The sequence below is a fragment of the Bos mutus genome, chromosome 23 (genome assembly GCF_027580195.1).
Source record: "Bos mutus isolate GX-2022 chromosome 23, NWIPB_WYAK_1.1, whole genome shotgun sequence".
Lineage (NCBI taxonomy): Eukaryota > Metazoa > Chordata > Mammalia > Artiodactyla > Bovidae > Bos > Bos mutus.
In genome coordinates this window covers 23,704,568-23,723,476 of record NC_091639.1, presented here as the reverse complement: position 1 = coordinate 23,723,476, position 18,909 = coordinate 23,704,568, and the positions used below count along the sequence as shown (strand labels likewise).

At 55.4% G+C, this 18,909-nt stretch overlaps 1 protein-coding gene across 1 annotated transcript in view; it reads left to right on the top strand.

Moving 5' to 3' along the window:
* Positions 1 to 18,607, top strand: part of TNXB (tenascin XB) — a 56,249-nt gene extending 37,642 nt beyond the window's left edge. The window contains 25 exon segments of the mRNA XM_070361175.1: positions 2 to 122; positions 2,346 to 2,642; positions 4,168 to 4,500; positions 4,860 to 5,261; positions 7,139 to 7,468; positions 9,197 to 9,520; positions 9,903 to 10,008; positions 10,010 to 10,275; positions 10,883 to 11,170; positions 11,533 to 11,811; positions 13,049 to 13,150; positions 13,153 to 13,335; positions 14,356 to 14,679; positions 14,995 to 15,330; positions 15,589 to 15,711; positions 15,824 to 15,961; positions 16,171 to 16,290; positions 16,397 to 16,540; positions 16,636 to 16,766; positions 16,890 to 17,022; positions 17,127 to 17,278; positions 17,371 to 17,467; positions 17,559 to 17,720; positions 17,804 to 17,967; positions 18,313 to 18,607. Coding sequence (XP_070217276.1) covers positions 2 to 122; positions 2,346 to 2,642; positions 4,168 to 4,500; positions 4,860 to 5,261; positions 7,139 to 7,468; positions 9,197 to 9,520; positions 9,903 to 10,008; positions 10,010 to 10,275; positions 10,883 to 11,170; positions 11,533 to 11,811; positions 13,049 to 13,150; positions 13,153 to 13,335; positions 14,356 to 14,679; positions 14,995 to 15,330; positions 15,589 to 15,711; positions 15,824 to 15,961; positions 16,171 to 16,290; positions 16,397 to 16,540; positions 16,636 to 16,766; positions 16,890 to 17,022; positions 17,127 to 17,278; positions 17,371 to 17,467; positions 17,559 to 17,720; positions 17,804 to 17,967; positions 18,313 to 18,414 — 5,157 coding nt within the window. The 3' untranslated portion in view covers positions 18,415 to 18,607.
* Positions 18,608 to 18,909: the final 302 nt, after the last annotated feature.

The window sequence follows — 18,909 nt, the reverse complement described above, 5'->3', positions numbered from 1 at the left end:
AGGGGGTGAGGAGACCGAGGTGACCGTTGAGGGCCTGGAGCCTGGACACAAGTACAAGATGAACCTGTACGGCCTGCACGGGGGGCGGCGCGTGGGCCCTGTGTCCACTGTAGCCATGACCGGTGAGTGAGGGTGGGGCTTAGGATGAGGTCTCAGGAAAGGTCTCATAGTAGAGCCTCTCTAGTGTCTTCCACTGAAGACCCTAAAACCCCCAAATCTCTAGTTCATTCATTATCCATTCAGCACTTCAGGAGTGATCTAGGAGCAGGAAGAGGGAGTCCCAGGGAAGTGCTCGCCCTTGAGAGGCTGTTGGGGACTGAGGCCTCCAAGCCAGTCACACATGACCTGTCTGTGGCTCTCTGCTTTGCATGGAAACTCTGAAAAGAACTCTTTTGGGGTGTTGGGACAAATGCCATGAAATAGTAAATCTCAACAAGTATTTATTATATAAAATTTCAGACATACCCAAAGGGAAAGAATAGCATAATGAATTCCTATGTGTCAATCACCCTACTTCAACCAAAAAGCACCTCTTGAGCAGTCTAGCTCATCCAGACCCCATCACTTCCCACCCTCCTCAACTAGAAAATCATCTTTCTTATTTTTTTTGAATGTATTTTATTTTTGGCAGTGGTGGGTCTTCATTGCTACACACAGGTTTTGTCTAGTTGTGGTGAGCAGGAGCTACTCTTTGTTGCAATACAGGGGCTTCTCGTTGCAGTGGCTTCTCTTGTTGCAGAGCTCAGGCTCTAGGTACTGTGGGGTTCAGTAGTTACGACTGGAGGGCTCTAGAGCGCAGGCGCAATAATTGTGGCTCAAGAAGATAGTTGCTCTGCGGCATGTGGGATCTTCCCAGTGCAGGGATTGAACTCATGTCCCCTCTGTTGGCAGGCAGATTCTTTTTTTTTTTAATATAAATTTATTTATTTTAATGGGAGGCTAATTACTTTACAATATTGTATTGGTTTTGCCATACATCAACATGAATCCGCCACAGGTGTATATGTGTTCCCCATCCTGAACCCCCCTCCCACCTCCCTCCCCATAACATCCCTCTGGGTCATCCCAGTGCACCAGCCTTGAGCATCCTGTATCATGCATCGAACCTGGACTGGCAATTCGTTTCATATATGATATTATACCTGTTTCAATGTGGCAGGCAAATTCTTAACCACTAGGAAGTCCTAGAATGTTTTCTTTATTAACAGCTTTATTGAGGTATACTTTACATACCATAGAATTCACCTGTTTTAAGCATACAGCTTATCAATTTTAGTGTATTTACAGAGTTGTACAACCATCATCACTATCTATTAATAATTTTAGAACTTTTCCAGCACATTGAGATGAAATCTGGTGTCCAGACCCATTTTGTCAGGGCCCATTTCCAATCCCCACAAATCTACTGTCTCTGTAGATTTGCCTTTTCTGGACACATCATATAACTGGAATCATACAATACCTGCTCTTTCATGTCTGACTTTTACCACATTTTAGCACATTTTTGTGGTTGATCTGTGTTGTAGCATGTAGCAGTACTTCATTCCTTTATAGTCAAATAATATTCCATTGTATGGATACACTGCTGTAATATTTTAAAACATATTCTATACTCTCTTTACTTCATCATTACATATTTAAGTGTACTGCTCTTTTCAAAAAGACCACTTAAAAGTAACCATGACACAGTGATTGTGCCTTTAAAAACTAGATATTCAGGTATTACTAGTTTCCTGATTCCCTGGTGGCTCAGACGGTAAAGAATCCACCTGCAATGCCAAAGATCTAGGTTCGATCCCTGGGTTAGGAAGATCCCCTGGAGGAGGGCATGGCAACCTACTCCAGTATTGTTGCCTGGAGAATCCACATGGACAGAGGAGCCCGGCAGGCTACATTACAGTCCATGGGGTCACGAAGAGTTGAACATGACTAAGCGACTAAGCACTCACCTTCCTGATGGTGTCCTAATTGTTCTTTTGCAATTTTTGCTGGAATCAGATCCAATTAAGAAAGATAGGCTGCAATTGGGAGAACTGGGATTTTAAATAGGGTGGGCAGGAAAGGCCCTAGAGAGAAGTTGACATTTGAATGAAGACTTAAAGGAGGTGTGAACATGAGCCATGCAGACATCTGGGGAAAGAACATTCAGGCATCGAGGCAAGAGGCCATTTGGCACACTGGATGGACCATAAGGAGGCCACAAAGAGATTGTGATGGCCACAGGTACAGCTGGATCTGAAGGGAGGCCCACAGAGCTGGCCCACCTTCTGGCCTGAACCCAGGAGAGCAGGGCCTCAGCAGTTCCTTCCAGCAGCAGGAACGGTTCTGTTTGCCTCTCTCCCCAGCCCGGGAAGAGGAGCCCCCTGCTAGCCCTCCTTTGAAGCCACAGCTGGGGGAGCTGACTGTGACAGACGCCACCCCCGACTCCCTGAGCCTCTCCTGGACTGTCCCCGAGGGCCAGTTCGACCACTTCCTAGTCCAATACAAGAATGGGGACGGGCAGCCCAAGGTGGTAAGGGTGCCCGGGGACGAGGACGGGGTCACTATCTCGGGCCTGGAGCCAGACCACAAGTACAAGATGAACCTGTACGGCTTCCACGACCGCCAGCGCGTGGGCCCCGTCTCCACTGTCGGTTTAACTGGTGAGTGTGCAGTAGGACACTGGCCCCGAGCTGGGCTCAGTTCCCCTTTAATTGCCAGTACTCGTGTTTTTCTCCCACTGTTCTTGAGCCTGAGCCTCCCAAGCGCCTGGGAGTGGTTCTGTGCCTGTCTTCACTCCAAGCCTTACTGTCACTTTAGCTGTCTCACCCTTTACACTTTTTGAGTCCTTGAAGAGGGAAGATGCCAAGGAAATAGTAACTCAGGCAGACCTGGGGCTGGCCCTGTTCTCAGCCCCTTAGAGCTGTGTGACCTCAAGAGAGTCACTCAGCCTCTGTGCCTCCCTTTCTGCATCCTTGCAGAAAGAATACCCTACCTGTCTGGCAGGATGGGTATGGCTTGCTTCACCCACAGTGTTTGGTAACTACGGCTCCTCCTTTAGAAGAAGAAAATTAGTTACTAAAAACCCTTGGGTGAATTCTCATAATTATTATTGATTTCACTGGGTAAAATTGTATTTGATACCAATACCCATGGACTGTATGTCAACACGGAACCCTGCTATCATGGATACTGTTACTTCAGTAGTTAACATTAGTCATGGTGGCTTAGTCGATCAGTTGTGTCCAACTCTTGCGATCCCATGGACTGGAGCCCATCAGGCTCCTCTGTCCGTGGGATTCTCCAGGTGAGAATACTGGAGTGGGTTGCCATTTCCTTCTCCAGAGGAAGATTCCTGATCTAGGAATCGAACCCAGTTCTCCTGCATTGCAGGCAGATTCTTTACTGACTGAACTATGAGGGAAGCCCTAATATTAGTCATATGTGCAGCTAATCAAGATATTTTCTCTTCATTAATTACTCCTTATCTTGTCTGTTGGTTGCTTGTGTTAAGTTCCTTTATAGCTATTACCTGCGACATGCTTAAAACTTGGTTCCCAAACACAATGGAGATCTGAAACACAATGATTTTATAATTCAGCTATTAAGCCGGAATAAAACTCTATGCAGAACAGGAAAGACAAAAGAAATCTGTGGGTGTGATGTGTCGTCCCTGCCATAAACTGGCAAGAGAATTAATACGAGGTCCCCAAGCAACCCAACTGCAAAGATGATCTGATTTCCTGTGGTCTCATCTCTGCTGTCCACTGTGGAATCTAAATTAGATTCTCAAATGCTCAGAAAAGCCTTCTAAACCAGAGGAGATATTAAAGGAAAATACTTAAGAACCTGAGCACAGGCACCTCCTGACGCGACGTGTCTGTTAGACGTGGTGCTGTTACAAAGCATGAGTCCTGACCCACTAAGTGAATTCGCTCAGCAGCTCCTGCAGCTTCCATGCTGCACATGCTGAGGTCAGTGGCGTCCCACCCTACCATCTTGACATCTCCACAGTGTGTGCCCTGCCCCTGGAAGCTGAACATTTAAACTAGGGAAATGAAGTCTTAACCCTGGGGCACTGGAGTCCCAGCTTCAGGACCCTGGTGTGTCTTGGAGAAATCCCAGAATCCATCCTGTTAGGAGGGAGCTCAGGAAGCATGTCACCATTCTCTTTGTCTCCTGATCCAGTCTCAGAAAAAGACCAAGAAATGACTCCAGCCCCAACAGACCTGCCCACTGCAGCTCCTGAGCCTCCCATCAAGCCCTGCCTGGGGGAGCTGGCGGTGACAGACGCCACCCCCGACTCCCTGAGCCTCTCCTGGACCGTCCCTGAAGGCCAGTTCGACCACTTCCTGATCCAGTATAAGAACGGGGACCGGCAACCCAAGGCGGTGAGGGTCCCTGGGGACGAGGACGAGGTCACCATCTCAGGCCTGGAGCCAGACCACAAGTACAAGATGAACCTGTATGGCTTCCACGACCGGCAGCGCGTGGGCCCCATCTCTGTCATCGGGGTGACCGGTGAGTGGACGGTGGTAGCCCCAGGATGGGACCTAGTGGGGAGATCACCCACTAGGGGAAGGGGGAGTGGAGTGTGGGAGGCCCCTCTCCTCGAGGCTGAGCCATGGTGACCTTTGTGTGTCCTCCTGGGCAGAGAAGGGCCTCTGTGAGCCATGCTGGTGGTGGTCCTGGTCCCCACAGCTGACCCCAGAGACTCCAGGCATGTCTGTGAGGTGTGGACCAAGCAGGACCACCCAGCCCCAAGGATGGGCTTCTCTGAACTGACTTCAGGACCTGGAGTTGAAGCCAAGGCTTGGGAGGAGACCCAAGGACGTCTCCTGGGGACCCTGCCTCACCCTCTGTGTGTCCCTTCTTCTCAGCTGCAGAAGAAGAGACCCCTGGCCCCACAGAGATGGAGCAGACCCCCAGCCCCACAGAGGTGGAGGAGACTCCCGGCCCCACAGAGATGGAGGAGACCCCCAGCCCCACAGAACCCAGCACAGAGGCCCCGGAGCCCCCCGAGGAGCCCCTCCTTGGGGAGCTGACGGTGACAGGATCCTCCCCAGACTCGCTGAGCCTCTCCTGGACTGTCCCCCAGGGCCACTTCGATTCCTTTACTATCCAGCACAAGGGCAGGGATGGGCCCCAGGTGGTGCGTGTCGGGGGTGAGGAGACTGAAGTGACCATTGGGGGCCTGGAGCCTGGACGCAAGTACAAGATGAACCTGTACGGCCTGCACAGCGGGCAGCGCGTGGGCCCCGTGTCCACTGTGGGCGTGACCGGTGAGTGACGGCAGGGCTCAGGGGTCTTCGGGGTGGAAATAGCTTTTCCTCATGGGTGACCTGTTTGACTGTTCTGTTATTTCACCAGACCTTGAACCCCTCTTATGCCCTTCCTCCATGGCCCTGGGCCATGACCCATGTGTAGTGGTCTGCCCTTTGTCAATCCACAGCCTCATTGTCCACAGTAGCGTGACCTCCTCTGATGGTCAGTCACTGGCTGCCTCGAAGGGTGAAATGTGTCAGGCTCAGACCAAGCTTGACTTGACTAGAATTTTCTTTTCTTTCCATCTTAATCACAAATCACAGCATTCTTTGTTACAACAAGAAAAAAAAAAAAAAGAATGAAAGAAACAACCCAACATCCAACCACACTGAGATGATTAAGTAATTAGACAACAATCTGTAAAATGACCTATTACGGCATCATTGAAATGCTTAAACATAAGACAATTACTTTATACTTTACAATGAAATAAGAGTTTACAATGTTTGTAAGGAGGCTAATCAAAACCACTTGAAAATAACTTGCATAGTAAGACAACTGGAAGGAAACATCCCATGGGATGCATGACTTGTGGGACACAATACAATATTTTTCCCATTTTGCTTTTATTTTTCCCATTGTGCTTTTTTTCCCATTTTGTTCTGTTCTGTGTCATTTACATTTTCTTAAGTGACAAGCATTTTTTCTTTTATAATCAGGAAAATTTTTTTCAGTACATCGTCTCCTCTTTTGTATTCCTTCCATCTTTTCTGCTCATCATTCTTGCAATTTATTTCATTGATGATTATGAAAAAGTTACAATTTCTAGTCTCTAAGAAATGAAGAAAAAAAATCCCCAAGGGGAATTAAATTCCCCACTTGTAGTCAGGGTGGCTTTTCTAAGTCACTGTCAGCTGGAATCTTATGCCCAGTGACAATATGTCACCAGGGTTCCTCTGCACATGGGAGAACCCAGCTCCTGAGAGTCAATCTTTTGTGGGGTGAGTCAGCTGTCTCTGTGAGGTTCACTCTCCCTCTGAAGACACTTCGGACAGAGGGCCCCCTATCATGCAAATCACAAGCATATGCAAAAAGCACAGAGGGACCCATGTCCCTACTCCACATCCACCACCGGACTACTAATTTTAATAATCCAGTTTCTTTTTAAGTCCGTATTTTTCTCGGAAAAGCATATAGCAACATGATGGAAAGTTTGGAAAGTAGGGGAAACAAATCTCTCATCGGACCACTTTCTGACCCAAGAACCGCCGTTCATAACAATGTGTGTAACACCCGCTCTTTCTGTGTTTTCCATGCCTGCATGTTTTCAGGTTGCAGAGTGTTCATGTAATTCTTGGCTCTTAACTCTTTTTGTACCTAAGTTACACTGAGAGCTTTTATCCTGTGGCTACATAACCGTCATTAATCATCATTTTAATGGCCATTTGATGCTTCATGGTGAAAGTGCCATAACAAAATTAATCTTCTTCTGTGGTTCCTTTGGAGTCCTGACACATCTTGCTGTCATGAATAATCCCAAAATGAACTCCCGTGATACAACTTTTCCTGCTTTTTAATAATTTTCTTAGGATAGCTGCCCAGAAATGAGATTATTGGTTCAAAGGAAATGAGCAGTACTTTGGCTCCCGACATGCATGTCCGAATTGCCTTCTGAAGGTTCACGGTGCCTGCCAGCCAGTATGTCAGGGGGTCGGGCATGTCTCGGTCTCCCCTGCGTGGAGTCACCGAATGCTGCACCCAGAGGCTGCGTGAGCCTCCAGGCCTGCAGCTTGAGGAGTGTTTTGCTGGATCTTTCGCTGGTTGTCTCTGTTGATATCAGCAGACATCAAAGCAAGTTGCCATCTAAGCCTCTGCCCCCAATCTCTTTTCTCAGACCCTCAGGAGGTTGTGGAAGAGACCCCCAGCCCCACGGAGCCCAGCACAGAGGCCCCAGAGCCCCCCGAGGAGCCCCTCCTGGGGGACCTGACAGTGACGGGATCCTCCCCGGATTCGCTGAGCCTCTCCTGGACCGTCCCCCAGGGCCACTTCGACTCCTTCACCATCCAGTACAAGGGCAGGGACGGGCCCCAGGTGGTGCGTGTTGGGGGCGAGGAGACTGAGGTGACCATTGGGGGCCTGGAGCCCAGACACAAGTACAAGATGAACCTGTACGGCCTGCACGGGGGGCAGCGCGTGGGCCCCGTGTCCACCGTGGGCGTGACCGGTGAGTGAGGGTAGGGCGTGAGTGATGAGTGAGGTGGGGAGGGTGGGGTGCAGGATGGGAAGGACAGGTCCTGGAAGAGTTTCCCTTTATTCCCATCTTAAATTTCCCTTTATTCCCATCTTAATGAAAACATAAATATTCTCAGCAGCATGTCTTTTCCAGAACATCAGATGGTCAAGTCTTCTTGTTAAAAGGCAGATTCAGATTTGGCAGGTTTGGGCTGGGGCTGGACATACTGGATTTCTAAAGTCCTTCCTGATGCTGATGCTGCTGGTCCAGGGACCACACTCTGCTAAAGCTCCTCACAAAGCAATTGGATGCTTCCTTAGATTCTATCAGACAGAATTGTGCTTGCATGCCTGAGTCCTCACAGGAGCTCAGGCAAGCTCGGCCTCTATGTAGTTGACTGGAGGCTATGGAGGAAGGCAGGAGCGTGCTCACAATTTAGTGTCTTGACTGAAACGCCCCCTAGCCGCACAGTTTGGGTGTTAACAGACTTGTGACACCAGTGGTTCAAGAAAGATGTGGGTGGCCTGAGCCAAGCACTGAGGAAGTTCACTGAGATAAACCTTGAACGTGGCAGAGAAACCAGTTCTTATCCTACGGGGCTCACAGACAGGCTGTGGACCAGAAAAGGGGGATGTGTAGGTGATGGGAAGCCCTAGCCGGGCCAAAACTGGGCAGTGAGGCCAACACCAGCCTGCCTGCCCACGGGTGTCCACAGGTTCCCACGGGACAGCTGAGACTTGACGACCGGCAGGCGTTATCTTGGTGACACTTACAGACAGGATGAAGGGTCTCAGTCAGTACTAGGAACATCATGGCACAAGAGAGGATTTTATACGAAACTCTTGGAGTGGGAGAGAGAGTCTTGAGATGGGGTAGAGAGGTTGGGACTGCTCAGGAAGCCAGGAATTTCTCTCCCAGAATAGAGAGGACTGCTGCACAGTTTTATGCCAAGACTGAGACCCTCAGATGTACTTTTAAAGACTCATTCTGGCTCCCTGTGAAGAACAGGTGGAGGCGGGGGGCAGAGAGGCATAGGGAGGTGGTAACCCAGGTGACAGGTAAGGGCGTCCCAGACAGGTGTGGGGAGTAAGAAGATGCAGGAGGGATGCCAGAGAGAGAAACTGGTGCGTGTGTGCTAAGTCGCTTCAGTCGTGTCTGAGCCAGCCAGGCTCCTCTGTCCCTGGGACTTTCCAGGCAGGAATACTGAAGTGGGTTGCCATGCCTCCTCCAGGGGATCTTCCTGACCCAGGGGTTGAACCCACATCTCTTAGTCTCCTGCATTGGCAGGTGGGTTCTTTACCACTAGCACCACCTGGGAAGACAGCAGATGGCAACAGGAACGGATCCAAGAAGACTCCAGGTTTCTGATTAGAGAAGGGGGATGGGGCTTCTGAGCTGCTTGGGGGCCAAGACATGAGCCAAAAGGAGTTAAGATGCCGTGAGACCACAGTGGAGGGAGGCCCAGAGCACAGCGGCCATGTGGGCCTGCGTGTGAGGAAGGGAGCTGGTAGGTAGGGGTGAGAGCGGGGTGGATGAGGCTAAGGTGCCAGGAAGGCCGACATTAAAGGGACCAGAAAGAAAGAGTTAAGAGAAAGAGGAGTTAGAACTCCTGTGGACAGACATGTCCTGTACCTTATTATTTTATTTTTGTAATACACCCCTTTATATGCTGAACTGAGGACTGAGGAGACCTCACCTGTCCTGAATGTCTCTGTGCAGCTCCAGACTATGATGCCATGACCACCCAAACCCCGTCCACCTCGGTCCCCGAGCCTCCCACCAAGCCCCGCCTGGGGGAGGTGACCGTGACAGATGCCACCCCTGACTCTCTGAGCCTCTCCTGGACCATCCCCGAGGGCCAATTCGACCACTTCCTGGTCCAGTATAAGAATGGGGACGGGCAGCCCAAGGCGGTGAGGGTGCCCGGGGACGAGGACGGGGTCACCATCTCGGGCCTGGAGCCAGACCACAAGTACAAGATGAACCTGTATGGCTTCCACGACCGGCAGCGTGTGGGCCCCGTCTCTGTCATCGGGGTGACCAGTGAGTGCACAGTGGAAGCCCCAGGATGGGACCTAGTGGGGAGACCACCCCTCAGGTGATGGGGGAGTGGGGTGTGGGAGGCCCCCTCCTTGAGGCTGAGCTATGGTGCTCTTTGTGCCTCCCTGGGCTCCCTGAGGACTAGTGCATCCTCCTGGGCAGAGAAGGGCCTCTGTGAGCCATGCTGGTGGTGGTCCTGGTCCCTACAGCTGACCCCAGAGACTCCAGGCATGTCTGTGAGGTGTGAACCGAGCAGGACCACCAGCCTCCTTAGGCTCCTCTGAACTGACCTCAGAGTCCCCAGCTGGGGACCATGGCTCGGGAGGAGACCCAAGGACATCTCCCGGGGACCCTGCCTCACCCTCTGTGTATCCCTTCTCCTCAGCTGCAGAGGAAGAGACTCCCAGCCCCACAAAGATGGAGGAGACCCCCAGTCCCACAGAGATGGAGGAGACCCCCAGCCCCACAGAACCCAGCACAGAGGCCCCGGAGCCCCGAGGAGCCCCTCCTTGGGGAGCTGACGGTGACAGGATCCTCCCCGGACTCGCTGAGCCTCTCCTGGACCGTCCCCCAGGGCCACTTTGACTCCTTCACTGTCCAGTACAAGGGCAGGGACGGGCCCCAGGTGGTGCGTGTTCGGGGTGAGGAGACTGAGGTGACCGTTGGGGGCCTGGAGCCTGGACACAAGTACAAGATGCACCTGTACGGCCTGCACGGGGGGCGGCGCATGGGCCCCGTGTCCACCGTGGGCGTGACCGGTGAGTAGGAGAGCAAGCCCCAAACCCTAGGTTTCCCTCTGTTGCCCTTGTGTTTCCCTCTTTGGGACATCAGCACTTCTCACAAATGGGGCCTGTTCCCTTTCCTCACGTGGTGCTGGGGATCCCACCCCATGCTCGAATTGCGTGAGGATTGATGGACGGTGTGCTCGGGGTCAGCTCGGCAGGTAGCCTCTGCCCCACACGTTTCCGCTTTCTTCCTTCCTTCATGATCTGGACCCTCAGACCTGCTCAGGTGTTCATGTATGGCTTCCTCAGCCACCAAGCATTTTAGCAGCTTGGCGCACAGATGGAGAACCAGGTTCCCTAGGTTGAATCCTGCTCTGAAGGTACTCATTTTGCAAATGTTTCTTAACCTCTCTGCACCACGGATGCCCACACAACAAGGGTGCTAAGGATAAAAGCACCTACTTCAGCAGCTGTGTGAGGATTAAATGCACTATTTGCAAACTGCCTACAGCAGTGCCTGGGACACATGAAGCAGTTTTAAGAAGAGTTTGCTGCAAATGGTCATTTCACAGCCAGGGAACAGCGCCCCTTCTGGCCCAGGGTCCTGTCCTTGACCACAGCCTCCTCTGCTCTGTTCCAGCCTCCCTGACTACGGAGCGCCCCCTGGCACCCCGCCTAGGGGAGCTGGCGGTGGCAGTTGTGACCTCGGACACAGCGCGTCTCTCGTGGACGGTGGAGCAGGGGCCCTTTGACTCCTTCCTGGTCCAGTACAAGGATGTACAGGGGCAGCCCCAGGCAGTGCCCGTGGCTGGAGACCTCCGAGAGGTCACAGTTTCGAGTCTGGCCCCCGGCCGCAAGTACAAGTTCCTCCTGTTCGGACTCCAGGATGAGAAACGACACGGCCCAGTTTCTGCAGATGCAAAGACTCGTGAGTGAGGGCTGGAGGCCACCTTTGCCATCTGACCATCCTAAACTGACCATCCTCCACTCCCTTGTGGAATTTCGCGTTTCCATGCTCCACACCCCAGACCCGTTTATTTACCGGGTTCAGTGAAATCCAAGTCCCGAGTACCCAGTTACCCTCTCGTTCCCATCCTACTCCTATATCCCCAGGGACACTTGTTTTCTTCCCTGGCCCCTCTTTAATCCCTACTCCTCTGCCTCCCCTCTTCCTGACCTATGACTTTGTCACCCCCTCCCAGCACCCAGAGCCAGCACCTAGACCCTAGCACCCTGAGGAGGCTGCCTGCTTCATTTCTGTCACATTCCATGCACTTCTCTCTTGTCCAGTCCCAGACACAAAACCTGCTCCCCGCCTGGGGGAGCTGACGGTGACAGATGTGACCCCGGACTCCGTGGGCCTCTCCTGGACAGTCCCCGAGGGTGAATTCGACTCCTTCGTGGTCCAGTACAAGGACAGGGACGGGCAGCCCCGCGTGGTGCCTGTGGCTGCCGACCAGCTCGAGGTCACCGTCCCCGGCCTGGAGCCCAATAGGAAATACAAGTTCCTGCTCTATGGGCTGGTAGGCAGGAAACGACTGGGCCCCATTTCCGCTGAAGGCAGCACAGGTGAGCCCTGGGTCCCCCCACCCGCGGCCTTTTCCAGAGTTGTCTTTCATCTGAGCCCCCAGAGCTGGCCCCGGGGATTTCGACATGGCAATCATAACGCCAAAAGCAAATATTTATTGAGTCCCTACTGAATGCCAGGCACTGTTCTAAGCATTTATTTCCTTCAGTCTCTTATTGGCAATATAATAAAAAGAACTCAGACTTTGGAGCCAAGCAGACCTGTGTTCAATTTCTGATTGCCAGCTATGTGGGCTTGGACAGGCCACTTCTTTTCCTTGTGCCTCAGTTTCCAGACATGCATAATGGTTATGAATAATATCTAATGGGGCTCAATAAATGTTCACATCCTCTTCCCTCCATTCCAGTTCTATGGCAAGAGATGGAAAATATGGGAGGGTTTGGCTGCAGAAAGACCATGGAAAAATCTAGTGTCTTGTGACCATGACTCAGCCTCTTGAGGAACGGGTGGAGGTGGGTCACTGACCCTTACCCCACCTCTAGGACCATGAGTCACCCTGGCCAGACAAGGATGGGGCACATGGCCAGTTGGAGCCTGGGGGTCTCAGACTCCATAATTATCTTCCCCAAACCCTCACTGTGGAGACTGGATACAGGCTTCTCCAACCCTCATCAGTCAGCACCCACACCCACCTAGACAAGTCCCCTTTGTGTTCCGCTCTGTCCTTTGTCCTCTCAGCTCTGCCCCTGGCTTCTCCCCCTGCCCCACCCAGCCACCCTGCTCTAGTGGAGTTAGTGCCGACTGGAAGCAGGTGGCAAGGAGAGCCCAGGCTGATGGCAAGGCAGGGGGAGGTCATGGCCAGCGATGGGAGCCCAGGAGCTTGGCTGGCTGCCCGGGCCAGCTCTGACTGTTTGGGAGCGTCTCCCTGACAACCTAGACATCCTCTGGGCGCCTTTCTCAGCTCTGGCCACATTCCCAGCTCTGGGGGCCAGGGGTCAGGGGAAACTGAGGCTCTTCCTGCAACCCCAGCCTGCCCTCTCTCTTGAGGTGATCTTTTCTGCATTTACTGCGCCCTCATCACAGAGGGGAGGCAGTGGGGACTAGAAGTTTGGGCAGTAGCCCCCAGAGGAGGAAACTGGGCTCCTTTGGAAGGACAGGGCTGGGACAGCCTGTCTCCCCAGGTTGCGGGGGGACCCTCCCTCCTCCCAGAAGTTGCCAGGGCTGAGATAAAGGCAGCTCTTAATTAAGGCTTTCTCCCCCGCCCCCACTCTCCCACAGCCCCCCTGGAGAAGGAACGACAGCCCCCACCCCGCCTGGGGGAGCTGACAGTGACAGATGAGACCCCAAACTCCCTGCGCCTCTCATGGACGGTGGCCCAGGGCCCTTTGACTCCTTCGTGGTCCAGTACAGGGGCACAGACGGGCAGCCCCGGATGGTGCCTGTGGCTGCAGACCAGAGGGAGTTCACTGTAGAGGGCCTGGAGCCTGGCAGGAAATACAAGTTTCTGCTCTACGGGCTCCTCGGAGGACAGCGCCTGGGCCCTGCCTCTGTCCTGGGAATGACAGGTGAGCAGGAGGCCGTGCTGCTTGGTCCCTGCAAACCGGCCTGAGTGTGTGTCCCCAGGCCTCTGTGCTGCAGGTCAGGCAGGAGTGGTCAAGGTGGAGGCGCAAGGGGGCCCTGCCCAGGGCTCAGGAGGAAGAGTCTTGGAACAGTGTTCGAGGGATCCGTCAAAAGCAGAGCCAAGACAAGCAGAAAGACAAAGCCCTGGCAAGGGTCCCTAACCTCCCGCCTCCCCTCCCCACCCCCCAGCCCCAGCCCCACAGCTGCCAGCTGCTCCCTATCACCCTACTGGATCATCTCTTACCTCCCGGCAGCGGCCTTGCCCGGATAAGGCAAACCCCCTCCCGTGGATGAGTCAGGAGCATTTTCTCAAATGGAAAATTACTGGAAAACAAGGCAGGCAAGGAGCATAGAGAGCAACAGGAGTGACTGCACTGATGGAGTTCCCCTTCCAGACTTCCTAATATCGCACCCTCCCCTCCAGCCCTGCATCAGCCTGGCTGGTGGGAGTCGCTCTTCAAGCTCTCCTGCCAGTTCCATCCTCAGGCCTTCTCAGCAGGGAGACCCATGCGCCCTGAGCTCAGGGAGGGACTGAGTGAGTCCTGCCTCAGGCCATGGCTCAGGCCGCCCTGGGGATTGGGGAGGGAGCAGGGCTGTGCAGACTTCTAGAGCGGGGCATGCTGAGACTTCGGGGCAGAGAAGGAGAAAACAAGTGAAGGATTCAGGCAGCATAGGAGCCCCACAGAGAGGCCACGGGGCAACTGGGCTGGTGCTCAGAGAGGTCTGGGTGGGGGGTGGGGGAGTCAGGGTCTCAGCAGGGATGCAGCAAATTCAAGAGAAGGAAGATGCTAGGAGAGTCTGAGTCCCTGTCTTCTCTCCACTTGGCTGCTGTGGCCAAGATGGAAAAGTGCCCCCCTCAGCCTCAGCCCTGACCCCCTCCATCTCTGGAAGGTGAGATGGAATGGGAGGGCCCCTCTGCACCCCCTACCCTGCACTCAGCTTCTCCCTGGGCTTCTCCCACACAGCCCCAGAAGAGGACACACCAGCGCCCTGGCACGCAGCCACGGAAGCCCCCAAGCCCCCTGAAGGGCCCCGCCTAGGGGTGCTGGCAGTGAGGGATGTGTCCCCGGACTCCCTGCGCCTCTCCTGGAGTGTGGTCCAGGGCCCCTTTGACTCCTTCGTGGTCCAGTATCAGGACACAGATGGGCAGCCCCAGGCCTTGCTCGTGGGGGGCGACCAGAACAAGGTCCTCGTGTCAGGCCTGGAGCCCAGCACCTCCTACGAGTTCTTCCTCTACGGCCTCCACGAAGGGAAGCGCCTGGGGCCCGTCTCAGCTGAGGGCACCACAGGTACCACCCAGAGACGGACTGGTGTCCTGGCCTTGGCTGCCTCTAGTCTGGGACTGGGAAGGCGAAAGGGGATGCCCAGAAGTGGTGCCCACGGGGAAAGAACATGAGGGCGCCATGGAGGGAGGAAGGGGCGCTCTGGCAGGCCTTGGCCCTACACACGTGTTGTCATTATGGGTCTGACCTGTCATCATGGGTGGCAGCCCCTCATTAGCCCCATTTTACAGAAAGGAAATGAGGGCCAGGAAGGGACCTGCCGCAGGGCACCTAGCTGGTGTGCTTCTGTCTCCAAACCCTTCTCTCCCACCCACTCTGCAGGGCCAGTTCCTGCGGGTCAGACGCCCGGAGAGCCAGGGCCCAGGCTGTCTCACCTGTCGGTGACTGATGTGACCACGAGTTCACTGAGGCTCAACTGGGAGGCCCCACCCGAGGCCTTTGACTCTTTCCTGCTCCGCTTCGGCGTCCCATCTCCAAGCACCCTGGAGCCGCAGCTACGTCCCCTGCTGCAGCGGGAGCTGACGGTGCCAGGGACACGGCGCTCGGCCGTGCTGCGGGACCTGCATCCAGGGACCCTATACACCCTTACATTGTACGGGCTGCGTGGGCCCCACAAGGCCGACAGCATCCAGGGCACAGCCCGGACCCTCAGCCCAGGTGAGGTTCCATCCTGGGCACATAGGCACCCTGCCCCAAAGTGGGGGTCTTGTACTTTGTAGGGTGGGACCTAGTGCCACAGCCAGAGTGGGAGTTGGTGAGTGGTGGAGAGCTTGGAATCTGCACAGCAGCTTCCATTACAAGTCCAGAGGAAAGGTGGATGGTGGTGAGCATGTCTGGAGGCTGTGGGGCCCTGGGAGAAGGAGCCTCCCCACCCCGTGCCCTCGTCATCATTCCTACGCACATCCTTCCCGTCAGTTCTAGAGAGCCCCCGTGACCTCCAATTCAGCGAAATCAGGGAGACCTCAGCCAGGGTCAGCTGGACACCCCCGACATCCAGGGTGGATGGCTTCAAAGTCTCCTACCAACTGGCAGATGGAGGTAATACCGTTCGGCCTGTGTCCTTGCTCGTTCCCCCTGCACCCTGCCCATCCCGTCATTCCTCCTTGCCTCTCTGGCCGCCCCCACCTCCCAGCCCACTGTGTGTTTCCAGGGGAGCCACAGAGTGTGCAGGTGGATGGCCGGACCCAGAAACTCGAGGGGCTGATCCCAGGAGCTCAATACGAGGTGACTGTGGTCTCCGTCCGTGGCTTTGAGGAGAGTGAGCCTCTCACAGGCTTCCTGACCACAGGTGAGCGGGACTGAGACCCTGGACAGGAAGTAGGGGGAGAAAATGAGGGCACTGGTGGGAGTTGAGAGTGAATGGGGAAGGGGAGGGGAACGGGGGTGTTGGAGGCTCCAATGGCAGACGAGAGGTGCAGCGGAGTTTGGGAAGGTGACAGGTGGGGAGAGCAGCCAGGACCAGCTCTGAGCGCGGCCCTCCCGCCACCCTTCTCCCAGTTCCTGATGGCCCCACCCATCTGCGGGCACTCAACCTGACTGATGAATCCGCCCTGCTGCACTGGAAGCCCCCCCAGACCCCGGTGGATACCTATGATGTCAAGGTCACAGCCCCAGGGGGTGAGTGAGGCTGGATGAGGCCTCTAGAGGGGTACTCGCTCAGGGATGGGGAGCAGAGGGCAGGCTGGGCTCCTGCAGGGCAGCACTGATACCCGCCCCCTCCCAGCCCCTTCCCTCCAGGCTTCAGCCCCTGGCAGCGCCGTGGACTACCCCCTGCAGGGCCTGGTGACCCACACCAACTACACGGCAACCTTGCGTGGCCTTCGGGGCCCCAACTTCACCTCCCCAGCCAGCATCACCTTCACCACAGGTGTGGTCCTTGAGGTGCATGGGACGGGGTGGCGGTGGGGGAGCAAGAGAGCCAGGAAGAGCCTCATCTCCATCTTCTCTTCCTCCCGCTCTCAGGGTTGGAGGCACCCCAGGATTTGGAAGCCAAGGAAGTGACCCCCCGCACAGCCCTGCTCACTTGGACGGCACCTGAAGTCTCCCCAACTGGTTACCTGCTCAGCTTCAACACCCCAGGGGGACAGACCCAGGTGCCCCAAGCCCTGCTCCTCAGGCCAGCTCCCTCCCTGGGTTCTGGTCCAGAGAGGCTGCCTCTGCTTCTGGGGGTGGGCGCCACCTCCCTCTCCTTTGACCGCCCCTTGTCTGTTCCGTAGGAGATCCTGCTCCCAGGAGGGGTCACCTCTCACCAGCTCCGCGGCCTCTTTCCCTCCACCCTCTACAGCACATGGCTCCGGGCCATGTGGGGCGACAGCTTCACTCCCCCCGTGTCCACTTCCTTCACCACTGGTACTCGGGCCCTGGGACCTGAGTCTGGGGGATGATTGGGTAGCGGGGGTCTAGGATCGGTCTAGGATCTGGATAAAGGACTGGCCCCTCACTCCTCTCCCCAGGTGGGCTGCGGATCCCCTTCCCCCGGGACTGTGGGGAGGAGATGCAGAACGGGGTCAGCACATCAAGGACCACCACCATCTTCCTCAATGGCAACCGCGAGCGACCCCTGAACGTGTTTTGTGACATGGAGACCGATGGGGGTGGCTGGCTGGTGCGTGGCAGTCAGAAGCCCATGGGGTCTGTACCAGGAGGGGTTGCCAGGCCGGGAGCCACAGGCTAACAATACCTCCACCTACTTTCCAGGTATTCCAGCGCCGCATGGATGGAAAAACGGACTTCTGGAGGGACTGGGAGGACTACGCCCATGGTTTTGGGAATATCTCTGGGGAGTTCTGGCTGGGTGAGTGTCTCACAGGAATTGGGGGACCAGGGAAGGGATTGGGGCCCTGTGGACTCACACTGCCCCACGAGCACAAACTCCGCACCCACAGGCAATGAGGCCCTGCACAGCCTGACCAAAGCCGGCGACTACTCCTTGCGCGTGGACCTGCGGGCTGGGGACGAGGCTGTGTTTGCCCAGTACGACTCCTTCCAAGTGGACTCCGCCGATGAGTACTACCGCCTCCACCTGGAAGGCTACCATGGCACCGCAGGTGAGGGCTCAGTCTGGGGGGCGGGCAGGGAGAGCCAGGAGAGGACAGGAAAGGACCTCACTGCTCCTTCCACGCCCTACCAGGGGACTCCATGAGCTACCACAGTGGCAGTGTCTTCTCTGCCCGGGACCGAGACCCCAACAACTTGCTCATCTCTTGTGCCGTCTCTTACCGAGGGGCCTGGTGGTACAGGAACTGCCACTATGCCAACCTCAACGGGCTTTATGGGAGCACAGTGGACCACCAGGTGAGAGGTCTGGGGGGCCACACCAAGCTGGGGGTGCTTGGGGCTCCACCTGCCTAGGTGTCTGTGATACACAGTGTGATAAGTTACTGAATGGCTCAGCGCTTCAGGGCTCTCGCCTGTGAAATGGAACAATGTCAATCTCACCAAGTTATCTTGAGGAGGAGATGATTTATTGGATGTAAAGGGACGGCTCAGGATTCTGCTTCAGTCCTTTGCAGTTGAGGGTTTAAAAGGAAAAGGGGAGTCAGGGAGAATGGCTGGTTGATTTCTGGAACCATCTCCCCAGAGGGGAGGGCAGGTGGGAGCTGAATGTCTAATACTCTCTCCCAACAACCCCCTTCCCAGGGAGTGAGCTGGTACTACTGGAAGGGCTTCGATTTCTCAGTGCCCTTCACGGAAATGAAGCTGAGACCAAGAAGCTACCGGCCCCTGGGCAGGGGAGGCTGAGCCGCCGCTCACCCCTCCAGCGCCCCACCATGACTGCCGAGCACTGAGGGGTTGCGCCGAGAGAAGAGCCAGGGGCCACCTTGACCATCAAGCCACCAGCGGAAGCCTTCTCCACCCGCGATCTCACAGCACCATGTTTACAGGGGGGAGGGCAAGGGTTTGTACGGGAGCAATAAAAGGAGACACCGAGGCACGTGACTGGCCGAGTCCTCCCACCCACTCCTCCCCCATCACTGGGCACTGGCGCTCTCCCAGGCCCCGGCCTCCACCCCCCGGGGCTGCAGCCGCACCTGGAAAGGCTGGACCTTGAGGTTGACACCGCAGTAGGGATCCGGCTGCAGCGACGGCAGGGCGCCCACGGGCGGCGGCAGCAGCGTGAAGGCCTGCAGCAGTCGCAGGAGCACCACGAAGAGCTCCAGGCGCGCCAGCGACTCGCCCAGGCACACGCGCGCCCCGCAGCCAAATGCCAGCGCGCTGGGGTTCGCGCCCGGCTCC